The following is a 19,214-nucleotide window of genomic DNA, read 5'->3' on the forward strand; positions in this document are numbered from 1 at the left end:
ATATATATATATATGAGATAATATGCATGAATGTACTGAGTTCATGTTGTGAAATAGCTAAAGAGGAAGTTAACTAATATTTAGTAAATGTCTGCTCTGCACCAGGCACTGTGATTCTATTTTTCCATTTCTCATGATAGTCCTATGAAGTTAGATGTTACCTTTCACCATTTTACATATAAGAAAACTGAGGCTCAAGGAGATTAATTACTGTCTTAAGGTCATATAGCTAGTAAATGGCAGGACTAGGATATGAAACCAATTTTGCTTCCGAAAGTCCTTGATGTTTTTACTGGACGATATTGCCGCTCCATCATTTGATCAGAAATTGATGAAATCCAACTTAAAGAAATGATTTATAACCTTAGATTTTGTGGTAATTTTCAGTCTTCAGAAGCTTCAAGATATGTTTAAAAACTCTTAAACTGCAAAGCAGAGTGAATTTTAATTCACCTTAAAAAGGAAGAAGAGAGCACTGGAATGAAATCTAAAGCTATAGGCATCACTGCTCTAAGAAACTGCTGCCAGAAAGTCAAATTGGCTCTTGTAAGAGAGTGAAAGTAGTTTTCAGAGAGTGGGGTGATTCCCAAGCCAGAAGAAGCGCAAAGCTGCAGTGTTGCAGGTCAGGCGTCCTCAGATGCCAGCAAGAGAGCTTAAGGGGGCACTTGCTAAGGACTCCAGCCTGATAAGTCTGTGGGGGTGCATGGAGACGCAGCCAGGTCAGTCTTACGATCAGGGTGCAGGGAGCAGGAGGGAGATACCAACGGTCACTGAGGTTGGTTTTACTGAAGAGAGCCAGGAAGAATTCGTTTTTAAAGCTTATTTTAAAGTATATCAGAAGTTTTTCTGACTTAAGGAGTTAAAAGTTATTAAACCCTTTTGACCAGGTGGGATCTTCCTGAGATTTTTCTGTTTCAATAACCTTTATTTTTCTCCTGATTTAAAATTGAAACAATTGTACAATAATATCATACAGTAATTGTAATAGCTACCATTTATTGAATGTCTAGCACATGTAAAATACCAGGTGATATACATAAATGTCCTAATTTATAAAAATTTATACCAACCTGAGGAAGTAGGTATGATTATTAGGCTCCTTTTACAGATAAGGAAACACTAGTGTAGAGAGAGGTTAAGTAGCTTGGTCAAGGTTATGAGGCTGACAAGTAGAGAGTCAGATTTTAAGCCAGATTTCTTTGATATGTGATCTTTTGATATGTAACGTGAAGACTGTTTTAATGATCAAAGGTAGGTACTAAGAATAAATAATTACTATTAACATTTTGGCTTATGTCATTTTGGTTTTTTCTCTATGTGTATATGCTGTATGTTTGTTTTATAATCTTTTATTCTCTAACATATTTCCTCAATGTATTATTTAATTGTTGATGCATATTTTGAAAATGCTCTAATTTATTTACTTATCCCCCACTTTTGCGTATGCAAATTGTCTTCAGTTTTTATGTTATAAATAATACAGTGGTAATATTCTCATTTATAAGTGTATGCACCTCTATGATTATTTTCTTAGGATAATTTGTTTTAATTGTAGTAACATCGGCAGGTCACTGAATAAATGCAAAACAGTACTTCAAATTATTCTTAAGAAATCATTATGCATTGCAAGGATTTAAGTTTGGAAAATTTTTTGTTAATTATATTAGAGAGTGGAGAAGCACTCATTTGTCATAAGCCTAAGAATTTTTATTTCTTATTATGTTTGGCTTTTGGTTTTGCTTTGCTTTGCTTTGTTTTTGTTTTTGTTTTGTCCTACTATTTACTCTGCAGTCTTGCTGTAGAAATTAATGCTTGCCTGCAGTTTAAAATAAATTAAGTGACTCTGAAGTGGAGCAAATACAAATTAGTTAGTGTTTTTTTTTTTTTTTTTTTTTTTTTTTACTCAATTTAAGGTTGTCATGGGAATTGGTGTTTTGAGAGAAATGCAAATGTATTTGTTTTTGTCAATAGAACAGTGATGGTCAGGCCAGGTAGATTAATGCGGATTGTCTGATTTAGATCAGAAAACCTGTGAAAGTCACAGCAGCTTGGCTTGAAAACTTTAGGGAAGCAAGATTGTAAACATTCTCTTCCTAAAGTTATTTTATCTCACTTTTTCTTGAGTATACATTCCCCTCCCCCCTCTGGATCTGCATGTGTAATAAATGCCTCTCCCAAAGTCCGCTCATTTGCCAGCCGCCTTTCTTGTTTCATCCCTTTTTTCTCTCCACTTGCTGCCGTTTAAATTCAAAGAGCTTCTTTGTAGAAATTGAACCAAATAATAAGGCAGCATAAAACACTGAGTTCAGCAGAAAGTGATTTGCTTGTGATTAACCCTGGAGAATTGAGTCACTGCAAGATAACAAAGAAAGAGTGTTTTTTGAGACAGCCTACTCATCCTTCTTTCCATTAGTAGACGAGGCCGCTTTCTCCCCAGGTGTTATGAACTCTTCTGCTGTGCTAGGGCTTTTATTTATCACACTCATTATAACGTGCTTTTAGAAAAAGAAGTCCAAAAGAGAGCTTCGACACCCCTTCTGCCCCCCAGTGCTCTCACAGTCTTTCCTTTCAGCTCCATTAAGGAAATAACCTTGGCATCCTTCCCTCCCTCCCTTGTGGAGGTATAATTGACAGTAAACATTGTATATAGTTAAGGCGTAAAACCTGCTGATTTGATACACATATACATTGGGACATGATTACCACATTAGTTAAGCTAATTAACACATTAATCACCTCGCAGTTACAGTGTGTGTGTGTGGGGGGGAGGGGCGGGGAGCGATCACTTAAGATCTACTCTCTTGTACACTGAAACTAACAATAAAAAAAAAAGATCTCTTAGCAAATTTCAAGTATAAAACTCATTTATCTTATAACAGAAAGTGTGACCAACATCTCCCATTTCCTCCAGCCCAGCCCCTGGCAACCACCATTCTACTCGCTGCTTCTGTGAGTTCTGTTCTTTTAGATTCCACAAATAAATACGATTATACAACATTTACCTTTCTGTCTCTGGTCTGTTTCACTTAGCATAATGTCTTCCAGGTTCATTCATGTCGTCTCAAATGCTAGAATGTCCTTTTTTTATAGTTGAATAATATTGTTATATGTGTATAATCACGTTTTTATCCATTCATCTCAATGAACACCAATTTTTCTCTTTCTCTCATACCTCATGTCCACTCTTTCAACACATCTTGTTGGCTTTCTCTTCAGAATATACCCAGAATCTGATCGCTTTCCCCCATCCCCATCACTGATCACTGTGGTCCAAGCTACCGCCATCTCTTCCATGGATTATTTTAATAGATCCCTAATGACCTCCATGCCTCTGCCTTTGACATGTCTGTTCTCCGCATGACAACTAGGGATCATTTTAGAATTCTAGAGGAGATCATCTGAAGCCTCTGCTCGACGGTCATGTCTCCTGTCACTCAGGAGGAAGCTCAGGTCCTCGCGTTGAGCCCTGAGGCCTGACGTGGTCAGCCCCCCATATCACCTCTCGGAACTCACGTCCTGTCCTCCTGTCCGCTTCTCACGTTCTGCTCTATGCTCAGGAGCCTCCTGGCTGTGTCCAAGCACAGCGGGCACGCCCTGCCGTAGGGCCTGCAAACGCGTTACCTCTGCCCGCAGTGGTCTTTCCTTAGATGCCAGCATGGCTTCCTCACTCTGTTTTCAAAAGGCACCTTTCCAGTGACGCATTCCCGGCTCACCATGGATTTGCCACTCTCACCATACAAACACTCACAAACTTCCTTTACCTTCTTAACTTCTCTCTCTATCACACTCTCTATTGTATATTTTCCTTACTTACGTTGTTTTGTTTTCTGTCTCCTGCTAAAATACAGCGTCACAAGGATATAGTTTGGTCTGCCATATCCTTGCGACTTAGAATTGTAATTGGCATGTAAACCTTCAGCGGTTCTCAGAATCAGCCAACCAATCAGAGAGTGGAGGTCGCCTCCAAGTGGCTGCTTGATAATTATCTAACTCTTTTATTGTGAGTTTCTTTATCATTGTTTATGTTTGATTAGCAAACCGATTATTCCTTTATGTTTTCCTACATGGACCTGTGGATTATCTTTGTTTTATTTTTATAATAAATTTACCTTACACAAGGCCCTTAATGTCATTTTCTTTGTCTTCCATGAGACTCTTGGATATATTTACGTGGTCCAGGATACTTTGAGGCGTGGTTATGTTAGCCTCTTAATTAAGTTTGACTACCATTGTCCATTATATTTTCCCATTTCAAAACATAGTTCCAGTCACTGGCAGACACCAATACACTACACAAATAATATAAGCCGAGGGAGGCATTGCGATGGTAGAGGGATTTGAAATGGGCGAACCATTACTAAGTAATATGCTTTGTATTATAATACAGAGATTTAAGTACGTGGGCACTGAGGAGTTTTCCTCGGTGAGGACGTGGGCAGGGAAAGCGTCACTGAGAGATGCCCCTGAAGCTACGTGTTGATGCATAAGGAGGAATTTTCCAGGAGCAGCCAGCAGAGCAAACAGGAGTGAGAGTATAAAGGTGTGGGCTGAAGGCAGGGCTAACACGGAGTGTGTGCCATGTTCACACAGTGTGCTGGTTGCTTTATAACCGTATAAACCGCTGTGAGCATCCTACAGCGGAGGTATTCACATTGCCATTTCGTAGGGGAGGAAATGGGCCCTGAGCGATCAGCTTCGGGTCCCAGCTGGGAAACGCTGAGCCAGACTCGGAGCCCTGGCCTGATGAACCTGGAAGCCCATGGACCGTCGCTCCGTAGCACCCTTCTTCACACATGCAGGTTGAAGGAGTTCACGTTTGCTGCATGGAGGAGGAACATGCAGCCTGTGGAGAAGGGTGGAAGACAGTGATCAGAAGGGAAGGATGCCAGTTGAGAGAGGAAGGGGATGGTGCGCAGCCGAGGTGAAGACCCAGCACCCCCAGAAACCACCACTGTAATGATGCTGTTTGGCGTGGGCTGCAGACTTTCCTTCAGCCAGACCTAGTGGCCTCGGAAAAGGACTCTCAACGGAAACTCTCCCGCCATTTTGAAACCAGTGATTTCATTGAGAATTTACCCTTTGTTGATTGTTGTAGTGCTATTGTGCATATGCCTGGAAATAGTTAAATCTAAATTATTCTTGCACTGTGTATGGTCAAAGGGAATGCCGTGAAACCTATGCTTTATGGCTGTTTTGTCAAATATAATCGAAAGCCCTGAATTTTAAAAACTTTAATATCATTGATGAAAATCACATACATTTGTTATACATATATATATCCTCCTTGTTTTCCATGGTGACCATGATGAGATTGTTAAAAACCGGATTTGTTGTAAATACAATGGTTTCTATTTTCCTTACATAGACCACTGTTCCCAAAACCTGTGTGGACCAGTTGTAAAAGAATTAATTGTTGGAATTTTTAACTGATTTGGAACAGATTTATTTTTTATGTATATATGTGCACATATTTTTAGAAAGATCAGCTTGTTGTAAGTATGTGCTAGCCTAATTATGTACAGCATATATACCGGGGTGCCAAAAAATGTATACATGGTTTAAGAGATGTTATCTATGTTCAAGCAGTAGTTCTCCATAATCAGAAGTGTCTGGACGCTGATGGTAACCACTTTGAGCACCTCTTGTGCTTGCAGAAGTCAAACTGACTTGTATTCATTTTTTGTTATCGGTATATATTGAATATTACAAAACAGTTTTTTCCTTTCTTAAAATGTGTATACTTTTTTGTCTCTCTCTCTCTCTCTCTCTCTCTCTCTCTCTCTCTCTCTCTCTCTCTCTCTCTCTCAATTAATTTAGATCTTCTGCAGGCCTAGAAAATGTTAGCTCCTTTTCTAACCTATATACATCTGAATCTTCAAAGAAAATGTTTCAAAACTAAAACTTGCCCAAGGCAGTCTTGTAGATATTAAAACAAAACAAAAAAACAAGAACAAGCAACAAAAAGCACCATGTGGCACCCACATTTACCATTCACGATCCCTTACATATGTATGGCAGTTTTAGCTTAGGCCAGAGTACAGATATACACACAGCTTTCTTTATACATCATACGGCCTCATTCCATTTTTAGCACACATTCTAATTTTTTAAGTCGGAGACATCACAGCACTTCTCTACTTTCTGTAAAATCACAGATGTACCATGGTGTCAGTCTCGTAGCTTGAGCAATTGTAGGCATTTAACCCGGTTATTGCCTAGTTGGTAGAAAATGACTGTACTTGTGGTACTACCACTATGCCTGATTCACTATTTTGCTTTTAAATTGTCTTTCCAGTGTCATTTTTGTAGTTGTTACTGGCAATTTAGTTTTAAAGCATCATTGTTTAAAAAACATTCAAAATAAAAATTGAAGTACATCTCTGAGCTTGCCACTGAATGAAATACTATGTTGCATACATAAAAGAAACAAAAGAGGTCTGTTAGCCTGAGGATACAATACTGAAGTTTAAGTAAATGTGAAATAGCACAGTGATAAGGCATGTGTGAAATTTTTTTCAACAGAAATAAAATAGAGAAGATGTTGATGTTATTCTCTATTTACACAGTTCTGCCACATGAACCGTGGGCTGTTTACAGCCCCAGCATGTGATAGATGTTATTTTACTTTTAAAAATTATATTCAGATAAAGATATGGTCAAGAGGTCTGTGTGAATTACTTGCTTGGATCTTAGATCGACTGTCTTGTACTGCGTCTTCTCTATATTTGCAAGTAGATTTTTTTGTTTTCTTTTTGGGTCATTCACAGGTGGGGAGGGTTGGGGAAACTTGTTTTAGAACTCTCTATATTTGCATCTAAAAAACTAAAAACACAAACCAATGACTTTTTAGTGAATGAAAAAAGGTAGTAGACATTTTTTTCTTTCTAAGAAACATCATATTCTTATTCCGGACCAGTTAAGGTTAAAGTTTTAACAATTGTTATATCTAACAGCTTTAGTATTTCTATAGAAAACTTTATGAGAAGGACCTTTATTTTTTCAGAGTACAAAATCTGGTTGTGTAGAACATGATATTTTTTAAAAATTTCAAGTTGGGTTCAACTTTGAAATATGTTTTTGTTATAAATTGTGTTGAAAAAATATAAACTAATTTTAATATCAAATTAATTAAAAACATAATTAAAGAGGTAAATCAGGTACAAACCCCTTTCAGTAAGGAATTTTAATTCCAGTAAAGAAATGAGTTTTTGATTAGTTGTGCTATAATTTGTCTTTTCAGTGTGGATAAGTAAGATTTGATTGCGTAGTTTTTGGTCATTTACTAAACACCCTTTTTTGCTCCAGTGAGCCACCTAATTTGGGTTTGTTTTTGTTGTTTTTAAAAGTTCCAAGGCCCTATGTGTTTATCTTTTATCTTTGTATAAAGTTAAGTCTTTAGAAATTGAGATTAGTTCTGGAATCAACATTTTTCGTGTTATATTGTTCAATGAATAAAAAATGAAATATACATGGTAGGTTTTCTGATGGACTCCAGGAGTTCAATGAGATACTCTCTTAGAGTTCATTGAGCTTGTTTATTTATTTGTTTATTTCAGCGGTTCTTATATTGGGAATTGTGGGCTCAAGGGCTTCAGGACAACCCATGAATCCCCTCAAATTATATACAAAAAAATTGTGGTGTATATGTTTATTTGTGGTTTTCTAGGGTAATGGTGTATAGATTTCATCATATTTTTAAAAGGCTCTTGGTATCTAGAAAAGCTAAAGGAGACAGAACACTAAACTATGATTTGGTGCCATAAATGTTGTAATAAGGATAAAATAAAGGTATTTGGAGACCAGCCTAAACATCGGACGCCCATAGTGGTCAAGGCTACACAGAGCCCATCTGGTTAAGCCTCTGCCTCGCTCTGTGCTGTTGCGTCTCTTGTGCAGTGTGGTGACTGGTCCGTGGTCCGTAGTGATGCTCCTGTTAGTGAGGTCCTGTCCTGGGAGTGACAGACGGATGGCTTTTTTCAAGATAGTTTAATGAAGGGACTATTTGCAGAGGTGTGGGCAAAAAGGGATGATGACCCTCGGGGACTAGCGACCGTTGGAAACTGTTTATCCCCCCAGACGGAGGGGAAGGGGATGGGAATTATGGGCCGGACTCCGAGTTGGAAGCGTGGGGGAGGAGCCACCAAACAGGTGCTGTGGCCAAGGAGGAAGCACCGCAGGGACTAAATCGCACCATTATGTCTGTCTCCTTCCGCCCTGCACGTTTCTGCTTAAGTTTCCTTGGGAAAGGCAGACTCATGCACCGTCATTTGACCCTGCTCTGCCCTTTCACCTTGGGCTTCAACACTTCTGTTCCAAGAGCTAAGGAGCCCACGCAGACTGCTGGGCTTACCACCTTTGTGGGGTATTTCCCTGTTTCAGGCTCTCCCAGTGGTTCTTGTTCTGCTTAAGGTATAGCCAGGGGCCTGCAGGCATGCCTGCAGCTTTCAGCATTTAGGATTACAGGGTGGGGTGGGGAGGCAGTGGGGTGTTTCTGCTGCAGCACAAGAACACGCTCCTGGGAGGGTTCCCCTTTGTGGGCTGCTGGGGGCACTCACTAGCTCTAAGGGACCCATGCACACAATTGGAGCTGATCTTACTGTGTCTTTGTGTGAGTAAAGCGTGTTCTGGCCAGTAAGTGACTGTGTTTTCCTTGGCAACTTTGATACCAAGATGCAATGGGCAGGAGTGTTTGGAGTCCTCCCTTCGGATTGGTAACCCGAGCATGGTGCTCTGCTGACACTTCCTCTGGTTGGCAAAACACAACCAGAAACTAGAGGGCAAGTGATGACCCGTTAATGTAATCCCTAGAGATAAGGGGAGGCAGAGGTGCCCAGCAAGACAAAGAAGGGTGAGAATGGATCTGGAGGGACAAACAGAGAATAATCAGGACAGTGCTGAACACTTATTTGCTGATTTAAATGGAATTTTTATTGTTAAACTCAGGTTAGTCTTGAATTGTTCGATTAAAATGCAAAATGAGCAAATGCCTCATGGTTTAATGTTTCTGATAGAAATATCTTAAAATAAAAATCTCTTTGAAATTGTATAGGCAACTGTTTGTCTCTTGTATTTTGAATAGTTGAAATAGTGAAAGTGCAGTAATTATTCATCTATAAAAGTGTGAAATAAGTCATTTTTTCAAGACTATTTTTGAAATATGCATTTTTCAAACTGTGGAAATTTGGATTATTTAATCTAGAGAAGACCAATTCATTTTCTAGGGCCGACCTCAAAAACCACTTACGTGAATTTTCTTCAACAAATGTAAAGGTTATAAAACATTGTTTATACTTCTGTTATGCCACCTATATTCAATAATAGCTAGTTATTTTTGTTGATAGTATTAAAAGCAGTTCATAGCTTGTTTTTACCATGTGTCCAGCTGTTGTGCTAAGTCCTTTATAAACATTATTACTTTTTACCCTCTCAGTAACCCTGGAAAGTGCAGGTCCTGTGGTTTGGGGCTTGAGATGTATCAGTGGACACAGCAAGTTCCATGCAGGCCAGAGGCCTTTAGATTCTGATAGGAATGTTTCTACACCATTTCGTTTTTGTTGTTGTTAGTGCTTCCTAGTTACTTTTGAAGTTGAGTGCCTTTTCATGTGTTTATTAGCTATTTAGACTTTTTTTTTCTATGAATTTCCTGACCTAGTCTGCTCTTTTTTTATTTTTTTAATTGGGTAGTCTGTTGTCTTATTAATGTTTAGGAATTCTGTATACTTTAGGGTGCTCATTGTTATGTATTGCAGATGACTTCTCCCATTCTGTGGCAGATTCAAGCTGAAATATTAAAAGTAGGTGAGATCTGGGTAGGCAAAGATAAAGATTTCTAGTCACAGGAAGAAATAAACAAGTTTGTAGGGAAGGGAAATGAATTCACACGAATCAGTTGAATAGCTTGGTTAGACTGAGGGTACTTAAAGTGAACCAGTGGAAGGTAAGACTGGAAACTCAGAACATGGCACAGAGAAGCTCTAGAAAGTGGCAAAAATGTACCTGAACAGAACATCCTTAAGTCAGTACTCACCTCCTTACTGGGTGTTAAACTTAGAGACCTGCACACCTGTCCTTTGTGACCTGATTGTCCTCGTGAGAGCCTTCCCCTTGGAGATTTGGGGCTCCACTTCCTTTGACTTGCTCCTCCTTGGGGAACTTGAAGACTGATGGCTGAAGGGGCTTTGTGGATGTAGCACTTCCTTCAGTCTCAGCCCTTCGTCTGACAACTTCTGCAACAATGTGAAAGGAACCCATCCTGTTCCCTAGCGAGCTTATTCTAGCTTTAAAAATATTTTTGCTGGATCTTATACAGTTACCTCTCACACAGCTAATCAGACAAAAGCATTTCTATGGTGTCTCTCTTTAATTCTGTATCCATCAAAAATCGATTTGGCTGCAAGTGCCTGAAGACCGAAAATAATGGTGGCTTAGGAAGGTGGAATGTTCTTCTTACCTCATGTAGACGGAGGCAGCCCAGGGTTGTGTGGCAGCTGCAGGGTCATGCAGGATGCAGCCTCCCGTCATCTCACTAGTCCTCTTTGTGCAAGATGGCCGCCCCAGGTACCGTGTCTGCAGCCTAGCCAGCCGGAAGGGGGGACGGAAGAGGGGAAGGCTCTGCCTCCAAGCCCCTGAAGGACTTCTCAGAAGTTGTACCCACCACTCTGCTTATATCCTATAACCCGATGCAGTTAATGGAGCCATGTCTAAGTCTAAGGGAAGCTTGCAGATACGTACGTGTCTGGCTAAAAATGGGAATTCCTGATCCCATAGTAGAAAGAATAAATATTGGGGGGCAACCATTGATCTCTGCTGCACAAACCTTTTTCTGTTGTGACTTACATATTTTCCTGAAATGGTTAAGAAGAAAAGCATAGAATAATATGGAGTACATAGCAATTTAAAGTAGATTTTTATCGGAATGAACTCATAACTCTAGATTCTGAATTCTTGCTTCTTTTAAAATGTTTACATTGTTCTAGAAAGGTAGAAATAAATTAGCTTTTATATTATTGATCATTTTGAATAGTTTTTGACTTATTTACTAAGCAGGCATCTGATGTTCTACTGAATTTTTGCCTATAGCACATGCCATTGAGTATTGTAAGTGTAATGGAGGAGGAAACATGTGCCTTTTATCTTTAGAGAAGATACATATTAAGATTAAGAATAGTCTATAGAAAACATTTTAGCAGGAGGTGATATAAAAGCTCTTGGTTAGAATGAATTCAAATATATGGAAATTAAATGAAAACCTAGAATTATTTTAGTTCACCGAAAATTAGTGCACAGCAGATATAATCCCATAGACACTGAAGTTCTATTCACAGCAGAGCTTGAAGAAAATGTAGCATTTAACATAATTATTCACATTATTAAAAATGATTGAAAACCCAGTTGTGTGACACTGTAAGTGGTAATCATTTGTTTCCTCCTTAGGCAAGAAGCTTGATAGCTGTAGGACTGGGTGTTGCAGCTTTTGCATTTGCAGGTAAGATAAATAAAGGAAACAAATCAATAAATGTTGCAGAAGAAATATTTCCAAATCGTTCCTATGGTGATTCAGAAGCAGACTGTCAGTATTCTGAGGTTTTTGGGTTTTAGACATACATTCTCATTATTTCTACCAGTCAGTCACTGAATATTTGTCAGTGTAGCAAAAATCTGGATAAACTTTGTGATGAAGAAAAGTAACGATACAAAAGCTAGGAAAACCAACCCCTTAATAGTGGATCTTCCATATTTTAGTTTGAGCTATAATGTGCTACAAATAAAAAATCTTTAATATGAAGTGGTATAATTGATTAGCGGTTTCCTTTTTCTCCCATATTTATTTTTTCTTGCAGATAGGATTACACACTTCCTGAGCTGTCAGTTCTCTCTGATGAGCATATGTGTTTCCTGTAGTGCATTTATTACTTCATTTTTAACATTGGTGTGATGTCTTTGATAAACTGCCAAAATTATCTACTTAGAAAGAGTAGTTATAAAGTTTTAAAGCAAAATTGCTCTCTCTTCAACTTATTGAGTCATTAACTTAGAGTTTTAAATTGCATACTATTCCCTTATTAATGTTAATCTGAGAGCATTTCCTTGTTGATAAAGATTTACATTTTTTGTTTGTTTTGTTTTAGTATTTGCATCTTTATGTTCCATGGCTTTGCTTTTGTTAATTGGGTCTTCTTTTTAGATGCAGTCACATTCCATTGTGGTTATATGGAGTTTAGTAAGATCCAATAGAAAAATGAGCAAAAAAAGACTTTTCTATTGTTTGGCGTAGTCTTTAATTTCCTACCGCTCTTGTTTGAATACCTTCAATGAGAACTTTAAAGTCAAGATCAGTGGTTCAGATTCTCTTGGTTTGTGCCATGAAGCTCTTGTCTCATTATATAAACTGCAGTTCACTGGTTACGGAGGTTTCATGAGAAGAAGATCAGCACTGAGTCAGAATTCTGACAAACTTGCCCCATCACCACAAAACTATATTAATTATTATACCAGAATAGGCATAATTGTTTCAAACTCAAATGTAAGATTTTTGTTTGAAATTAGAGCAAGATGTACTCTTGCCGGGATCTTTCTAAAATGAGAAGAATTGGTGTTTGTATTCTGTACATACCATACTGCCGCCAAATTCTTATTACTAACTAGAATATTCAACAACAGGCTGACCTCTTCGAGAGCCAAATGCAACTGAACAGCAGAATGTAGGAGAAAGTCCACTTAGACTTGTTGGAGCTAAGTAGCTGATGTGTGGTTAACATGAACTTCTAGATGACACTTCCTGAAGGCTTTAATTGCTTTTTTCATCCAGTGCCTGATTGTGTGTGGTTTTGAAGGAATTTTGAAGTAATTTAAAAACTATATTGTAGAATCAAACGGAAGTTGACATCTCTCTGATAAGAGATTTCGATGAGTTAGGGTTTTAGCCTCACTTTCACTTTATTTAATGTTCTTGACCTCAAGAGCTTTTTATCTCCTAATTGGCTACTTGACATCTTCCCATTTCCAGCATCCTGTTTTTCACTGAAACATGTTTGCACAGGAATAATAGTGTATTTAGACAGGCAACTCCTTCTGAAAGAGCTGTGTAGTGATCTTTCCCATTGGAAACCTTGATTTGCCTGAAATAAGGTTATGGTTAGAAATTGAAGTCCAGAGTGTCATAACTGGTTTTCTAGCAAGGCTTGTGGGAAAAAGACATTAGCATTAGTAGACACACATCCTGATTAGAGCACAAAAGGTAAATTAGCCAGATAATACTTATTCTTGTTCCTATGCCTTCAAAGCAATTTAGGACCTGTTTTTCTATTGATTCTTAGTTGTCAGGACTTGGGGGAATTTTTATTATTAGAATACCTAAGAAAGGAAAGCACTAAAATAAAATAATTTTTTAGGAGAGTAGCCATCCTCAGTGAGAAACTGATAATAAACTTCCTTGGTAAATATTTCCCGTATAATTGCTTTTTTACTTTAGAGCTAACTCCATTAAAATCACTCCTATGTTATATAGATCATAAACAGTATTTGTTTTCTATATGTTTCAAAGTGACTGTCACTTTGAAAAGCAATACAAATAATCATTTTAGATCCGTTTATGTTAAAGGCCTTCATCTACAGTTTATTGTGGAAAGAGTACTAGGGTTTTTGTGTGTGTGTGAGCTATAACATTGCGTCACTGTAAATACTATATATACCATTGAATTTTTTAACTTGATAATTATGAACTAGAACTTAATAAATTTAATAGCTATGATGATGATATTCAATAAATTAGAAATTTGAAAAATATGACTTTCTGGTAAATTTTGAAATAGTTATTGAAATAACATATATAAAAATACTATCAGTAAATACTGTGATATGCACCTTGTGGGTATTGGCTTTGATTGTATAAAAGATATTTGCTTCTATTCCTGTTACTATTTAGGTCGCTATGCGTTTCACATCTGGAAACCCCTAGAACAAGTAATCACGGAAACTGCAAAGAAGATTTCAACGCCTGTAAGTTAAAGATGGCTTTTGTCAGAAAGCTCATCATGTTTTTTGTTTGTGGGCCATATTTGAGAGTAATTCAGAAAATGTCTTGAATTGTCCAGCGTATGTAGAAGTTTTACTTCTTTTATTATATCATCAAGGCGTTTGCGTCATTTATTGATTTAGTTTCTTTTAAGTTTCCTGGTCACATTATTTTTATATCTAACCTTGTCCTGGGTTTTGATCATTTCTTATTATTACAGTCCTTTAGTAGTATTACATCAGCTTTGAGGTGATTTAGTTGCCTTGTTTAATTAATACTCACGTAGTCACTGAGTGACCGTCCACTGTAAGCCACCCCGGTGCCAGGAGCGGGGGAAACAGGCGCGCTGTCTGCTCTGGAGGCCCTCCAAGAGCTCATTTCATCTTGAAATTTGAAACGTGTCCGCTTACACCGTCACACCTGGCCATCTCAAACATAAGATTATAGGATTCCAACCTTGAAATCCTGTAGGGCCTATCCATTTTACCTCCCAGCATTATAGCCGCTCTGCCAAGCTGAACAGAAGTGAAGAGTGAATGATAGGAGGTGAACTGTGGTTTGTGACCACTGAACACTCTGCCGAGGGAACTCACCGGAGCAGGGCCGTCACTGCAGCGACTTCTGGGAACTAGAAGCAGATCTGGGGAGATCAGCTTGGCGGCAGCAGTTTAGGAAAGGGAGCTTGTTCTACCCAAAGCGTTACAGGCTTCTGGGGCTCAGTTGGCATAAACAGCAACCTCACTTTCAAAGGACAGCATACTGACAAATCATTAAAGTCAGGTTCAAAAGAACTGCAAGTGATTTTGCAGGCCTCCTATGTCAGTTAGAGGGAGCGTGTGTTTATTTCCTGTTTTCCTACTTATAGTTTATTTGGCTAAAGAATCAATAGGTATTTAGCATTCATTCAATCAATATTTATGAAGCACCTGCTACATACCAGGCGTTGTTGTGGGGAGTGGGATAGAGGTTTGAACCAGACGGTCACACTGCCTTCTAGGAGCTACGTCTGAGGGGAGACAGTTAACAAATGAACAAGTAAGACTTATAGTGTTAGAAGTGTTGAATGCTTTTAAGAAAACTAAATGAGGGCCAGAGGTTAAAGAATAAATAAATAAAGCAGAGAAGATTCTGTATTCGTAGGCCAGAGTAGGCCAGTCTGACTAGATACCAGAGCAGGTCCTGTGAACATCTTAGGAAAGAGTTTTCTGGGCAGTGGGGCCACGGGGAGTGAGTCAGCAGCACGAGCACCTCCAGTGGAGGGTGTGAGGGGAATAATGCTGGTTTGGGCCCAGATCACTTAGGGCCTCCGAGACGGTAATAAAAACTGCAGATTTTCAGTTAAGTATGATGGAAAGCCTTTGGAAGGTTGTGAGCATGGGGCAATGTGATTTTTATTTTGGGTTATTACTCTGCCTGCTGCATAGAGTATGGACTAGAATGAACCAGAGTAGAAGCTGTGAACCCGGTGACAGGGTATTGAGATTGTCCAGGTAATAGATGATGGTGGCTTGAAATAGAGGAGTAGGAACGGAAATGGTGACACAGTTCTTTAAATGAACATGATTTATGTCTTTCCATATGTTTATATGTAATAAAAGGAGAGAATTTCAGAATTCATTTCTCTTGTGTTATGCGATCTTCAGTGGATATTTTTATACCAGAAATAGAAGACCTCCAAGCTTTGTAGAACTATGTTATTTAACATTGTAATGGATGAGAGAGCAAGGAAATGAGAAAGTTTTCACTGCTCTGTGGAGGCTCACAAACAAGGTGGGGTGGTTCACGAGAAGGCCCTGGGGACATGGGACCTGGCACCTGCATTCCTGAAGGAGGGAAGTGATGCCGTCCCCTTTCCCTCTCCTCGTGGGCTTTTGAGTTAAGAAACACGGCTTTTGGTAAAGTTGGCCTTCTTTTCACAAAGTACTACTCTTGCAGTTGGCAGTGAAACATCTTAGAATATCTTTATCAATTTTTTCTTAAAACATTATTTGCTTCCTCTACACTTTAACATCAAGTTGTTTTTAAATCTCATCTTTCTTTTTTTCATACAGTTTTTGTTTTCATTTTGCTGGCATACGGCCTAGAGTAATTTTTCATGTGGGACGTGTGGATGGTAAATGTTTTAAGTTCTTTGTTAAACAGTTTGTTTCTTTTGCCCTCACTGGTAATTACCATTTCCCTGCTGGCTCCTCGGGGTCTGGGGGAGCCGGCATTGAGGCGTGCGGACCCCTCGGCTCGGGCCGGGCTGCTATGCCCGTGTTCGTGCTTCCCGCACACTCGCAGCCGGGATTTTGGTGTTCCTGTTCCTTTGTATGAAGTCTGCTTTGATTTTCTTTTGTCCTTTGTGCTTTTGGTTTTTAGGTTTTGGTGATTTTTTTTGCTTAACTCTGGAAACTTTGGGGATTTTCTCTTTATTATTGATGTTCTGAAATTTCACAGGAATTCTTAGTGAGCCTCAATTATGGGAAATGGTTCATCTTTTGTTTTGTAAGATTTTCTTATATTCTTTTCTTTAATTATTGTTTCCTTCTATTGCCTTTCTTCCCTGCTCCTGGAACTCTTAGTAGAGAGATATTAGACCTCTGAGTCTGTCCTTCCTGTCTCTTAACGTTTTATTTCTTAGTCGCCATGTCCTTATCTTTTTGTTCTGAGGTTATTCTCCACATCAATGGGTTGGCCTTTGGCAGTGGCCATTCTGTTATTCGGTCCAGCCACCAAATTTCTTATGTCAGTTTTTTATTATCCAAGAATTTTTCTTATTTTTTTTTCCGTAGCAGCCTATTCTTTTAAGGATGTGCTATTCTTTTGAATATGTTTAAAGACACTGATTTGCATTTTAAGTTATTTTCTGATTCCTGATTTATCTCATTCCTCCAAAGCCAGTCGTTAAATGTTCTATTCTTGGTTCTACTCTTTTCCCCCGTGATACTGGATTTGTTCAGATGTCTGATGATCTTGGTTGTTGGTTAATGCCTATGAGGACTAAGTTGATTACTGTAAGTGGCCTTCCTCAGCAGTTTGGTGGGCTTGCTTCAGCAATTTCATTGAATGAGAAGATTGACAGTGGCCTGTGAGCACACAGGTGGGTTGTGTCAGTCGTCGTGCCTCCCAAAGCAAGGAGCCCAGTGGCAGGCTCGGGCTCTCCAGAGCCCAGGAGCAGTTGTGCACCATGTGTGCTTTGCTCATGGGCATAACTATCCTCCTCACCGGCCTTCTGGGCTCTGAAGTGGGATCTGTTAGTGCTCCCCTTTGTTTCTCTTGGGACCTACCACCCACAATAAGATGCACCACAGGCACACGATTCCCTTTCTTAGCCTGAGGGGTGAAGTGGCAGGTGGCAGGCCCCTTATTCTCTGTGTTAATGAACTTAGAAATGGTCTATCTCGGCTGTTCTGGTTGAATTAGTTACCCTGATATTAGTTTTTTGTATTTGTTGACACTGAATTTAGTGTTTTCTTCTTGATTTCTGATAAGTGTTTCCTTCTTTCCTCTGCTGACTGGGGCTGCCATGGTTTTTCTGTATGTGCAACTTGATCTGTTCTCAATCTTTCAGGGTTTCTTTAAACTTTCTGGTTTGCTGCTTTTCCCATTTCTTGTTTTCTAGGTCTATTATGAATTTTTCTCGTTTAAACTAACTCTTCTGTCATTTCAAGACCACTTTGGAAAGCAAAAGACCTTTATTATCCAGTCTATTGTTTTGAACCAGTACCCTTTTGCTTGCTTTTTAAAGTATTAATGTATTTTATTGATTCAGCTAATGTATAATTACCCTTTTTTTTTTCCCTGGGGAAAAACCCAAGTCATTCATCTTCTTTTAAGGCTTTTATTTTCCTATATGTGAATTTGTCCTTTTACTTGAATACAATTTTTAAAAATTGAGCTTCTATTGTTTATGGTTAAGCGAAATTCATGGAAATAACACTAATTAAAACCATTCTTCTGTGGCTCTATAAATCAAATAGATTATTGTACCTAATAAAAGTTTATAGTTATAGTAAATGTATTTCTTTTCTTAAGACTGTGGAACGATATAATTCTTCTGGTTGTCTGGAGGGACTTTTATGTTTCAAGCTATTGACTGACTGAGTAAATTAGCTAATGAAGACTTTTGTTTAACTTGGTTCATTTCATATACATATCCTTTGATAATATATGGCATTACATTTAATGCTAATTTTAGAAGGATAATAATTTTGATTTCTGTTTATATATATATATATGTGTGTGTGTATGTTTCTGTGTGTGTGTGTGTATATATATGTATATATATATATATTTTTTATGAATAGAATAATCCAAAATAATGTATAAGATTCAGAGTGTATTTCAAATAGACAGCATAATAAAACTAGTGGAATCCCATTATTTCTGGTCTTGGAAATTCTGTTAGAAAAATAAAACCATCTACTATGTCTATTTGATGATATAGTTGTTCCTTATTCTAATAATCTCATTTTTATGGATCTAAACATTTCCTTGGCCCACCAGTGTTGTCAAAAGTCGTTCTGCATTGCAAGTCTATATATCCTAATATACTGCAATATTTACATATTGTTTGTAAGCTTAAAATGGCCTTTTATCTTTTGGGGGGAGCAAGGGGTAGAGTTACAATTTTGTGCTTGCTCAAGACACAGATACTAGTTTAGTCAGAATAATAGATTAAAATACTGTGATAAAATTTATTCTATCTAAAATTATTTAATATAAAACCTGAATTTCATGAGTTTCAAAAACCTGATTTTCTCTGAAGAAATGGGCTCAGTAACATGAGCAATTTTTTTGGTTTTCTTTTTGTCTGCTTTTCTGTATACAGCCCCCAAATATTACGTTTCCGTCCTCAGAATGACCTAGTTCTTTTAGAAGAGTTGTAGTGACTGTATACCAGATGGACTGGCTCCTAAGCAGGCCGGTGTTTTAGGACATGACCTCATCCACATGCCTGACTTTACGTAGCCTTTTCTGAGTCTCCTTTTCCACCTGTGCAAAATCAAAGTAAAGAAATTGCTGGGCCGGCTGAGTGGCTCAGTTGGTTAAGAGCACGAACTCTGAGGGCTGGCCGAGCGAGTGGCGCGATGGTTAGCAACTGGCTTGGGACGCCAGAGGGTCCCAGTTCGGATCCCACATATGAGGGCCAGTGACACTGCCCTCCACAGCTAAGATGCTGAACAACAGTTCAACCTGGAGCTGGGCTGCCATGAGT

General features: G+C 38.5%; 1 protein-coding gene across 1 annotated transcript in view; it reads left to right on the forward strand.

Annotated features, from left to right (window-relative positions):
* Window positions 1–19,214, forward strand: part of DNAJC15 (DnaJ heat shock protein family (Hsp40) member C15) — a 70,653-nt gene that overhangs the window by 14,086 nt on the left and 37,353 nt on the right. Inside the window, exons 2-3 of the mRNA XM_019650345.1 lie at window positions 11,434–11,485; window positions 13,925–13,998. Of these exons, the coding sequence (XP_019505890.1) occupies window positions 11,434–11,485; window positions 13,925–13,998 (126 nt within the window). The remainder of the gene's footprint in view (window positions 1–11,433; window positions 11,486–13,924; window positions 13,999–19,214) is intronic.

This window comes from Hipposideros armiger, unplaced genomic scaffold, assembly GCF_001890085.2.
Source record: "Hipposideros armiger isolate ML-2016 unplaced genomic scaffold, ASM189008v1 scaffold_139, whole genome shotgun sequence".
NCBI lineage: Eukaryota > Metazoa > Chordata > Mammalia > Chiroptera > Hipposideridae > Hipposideros > Hipposideros armiger.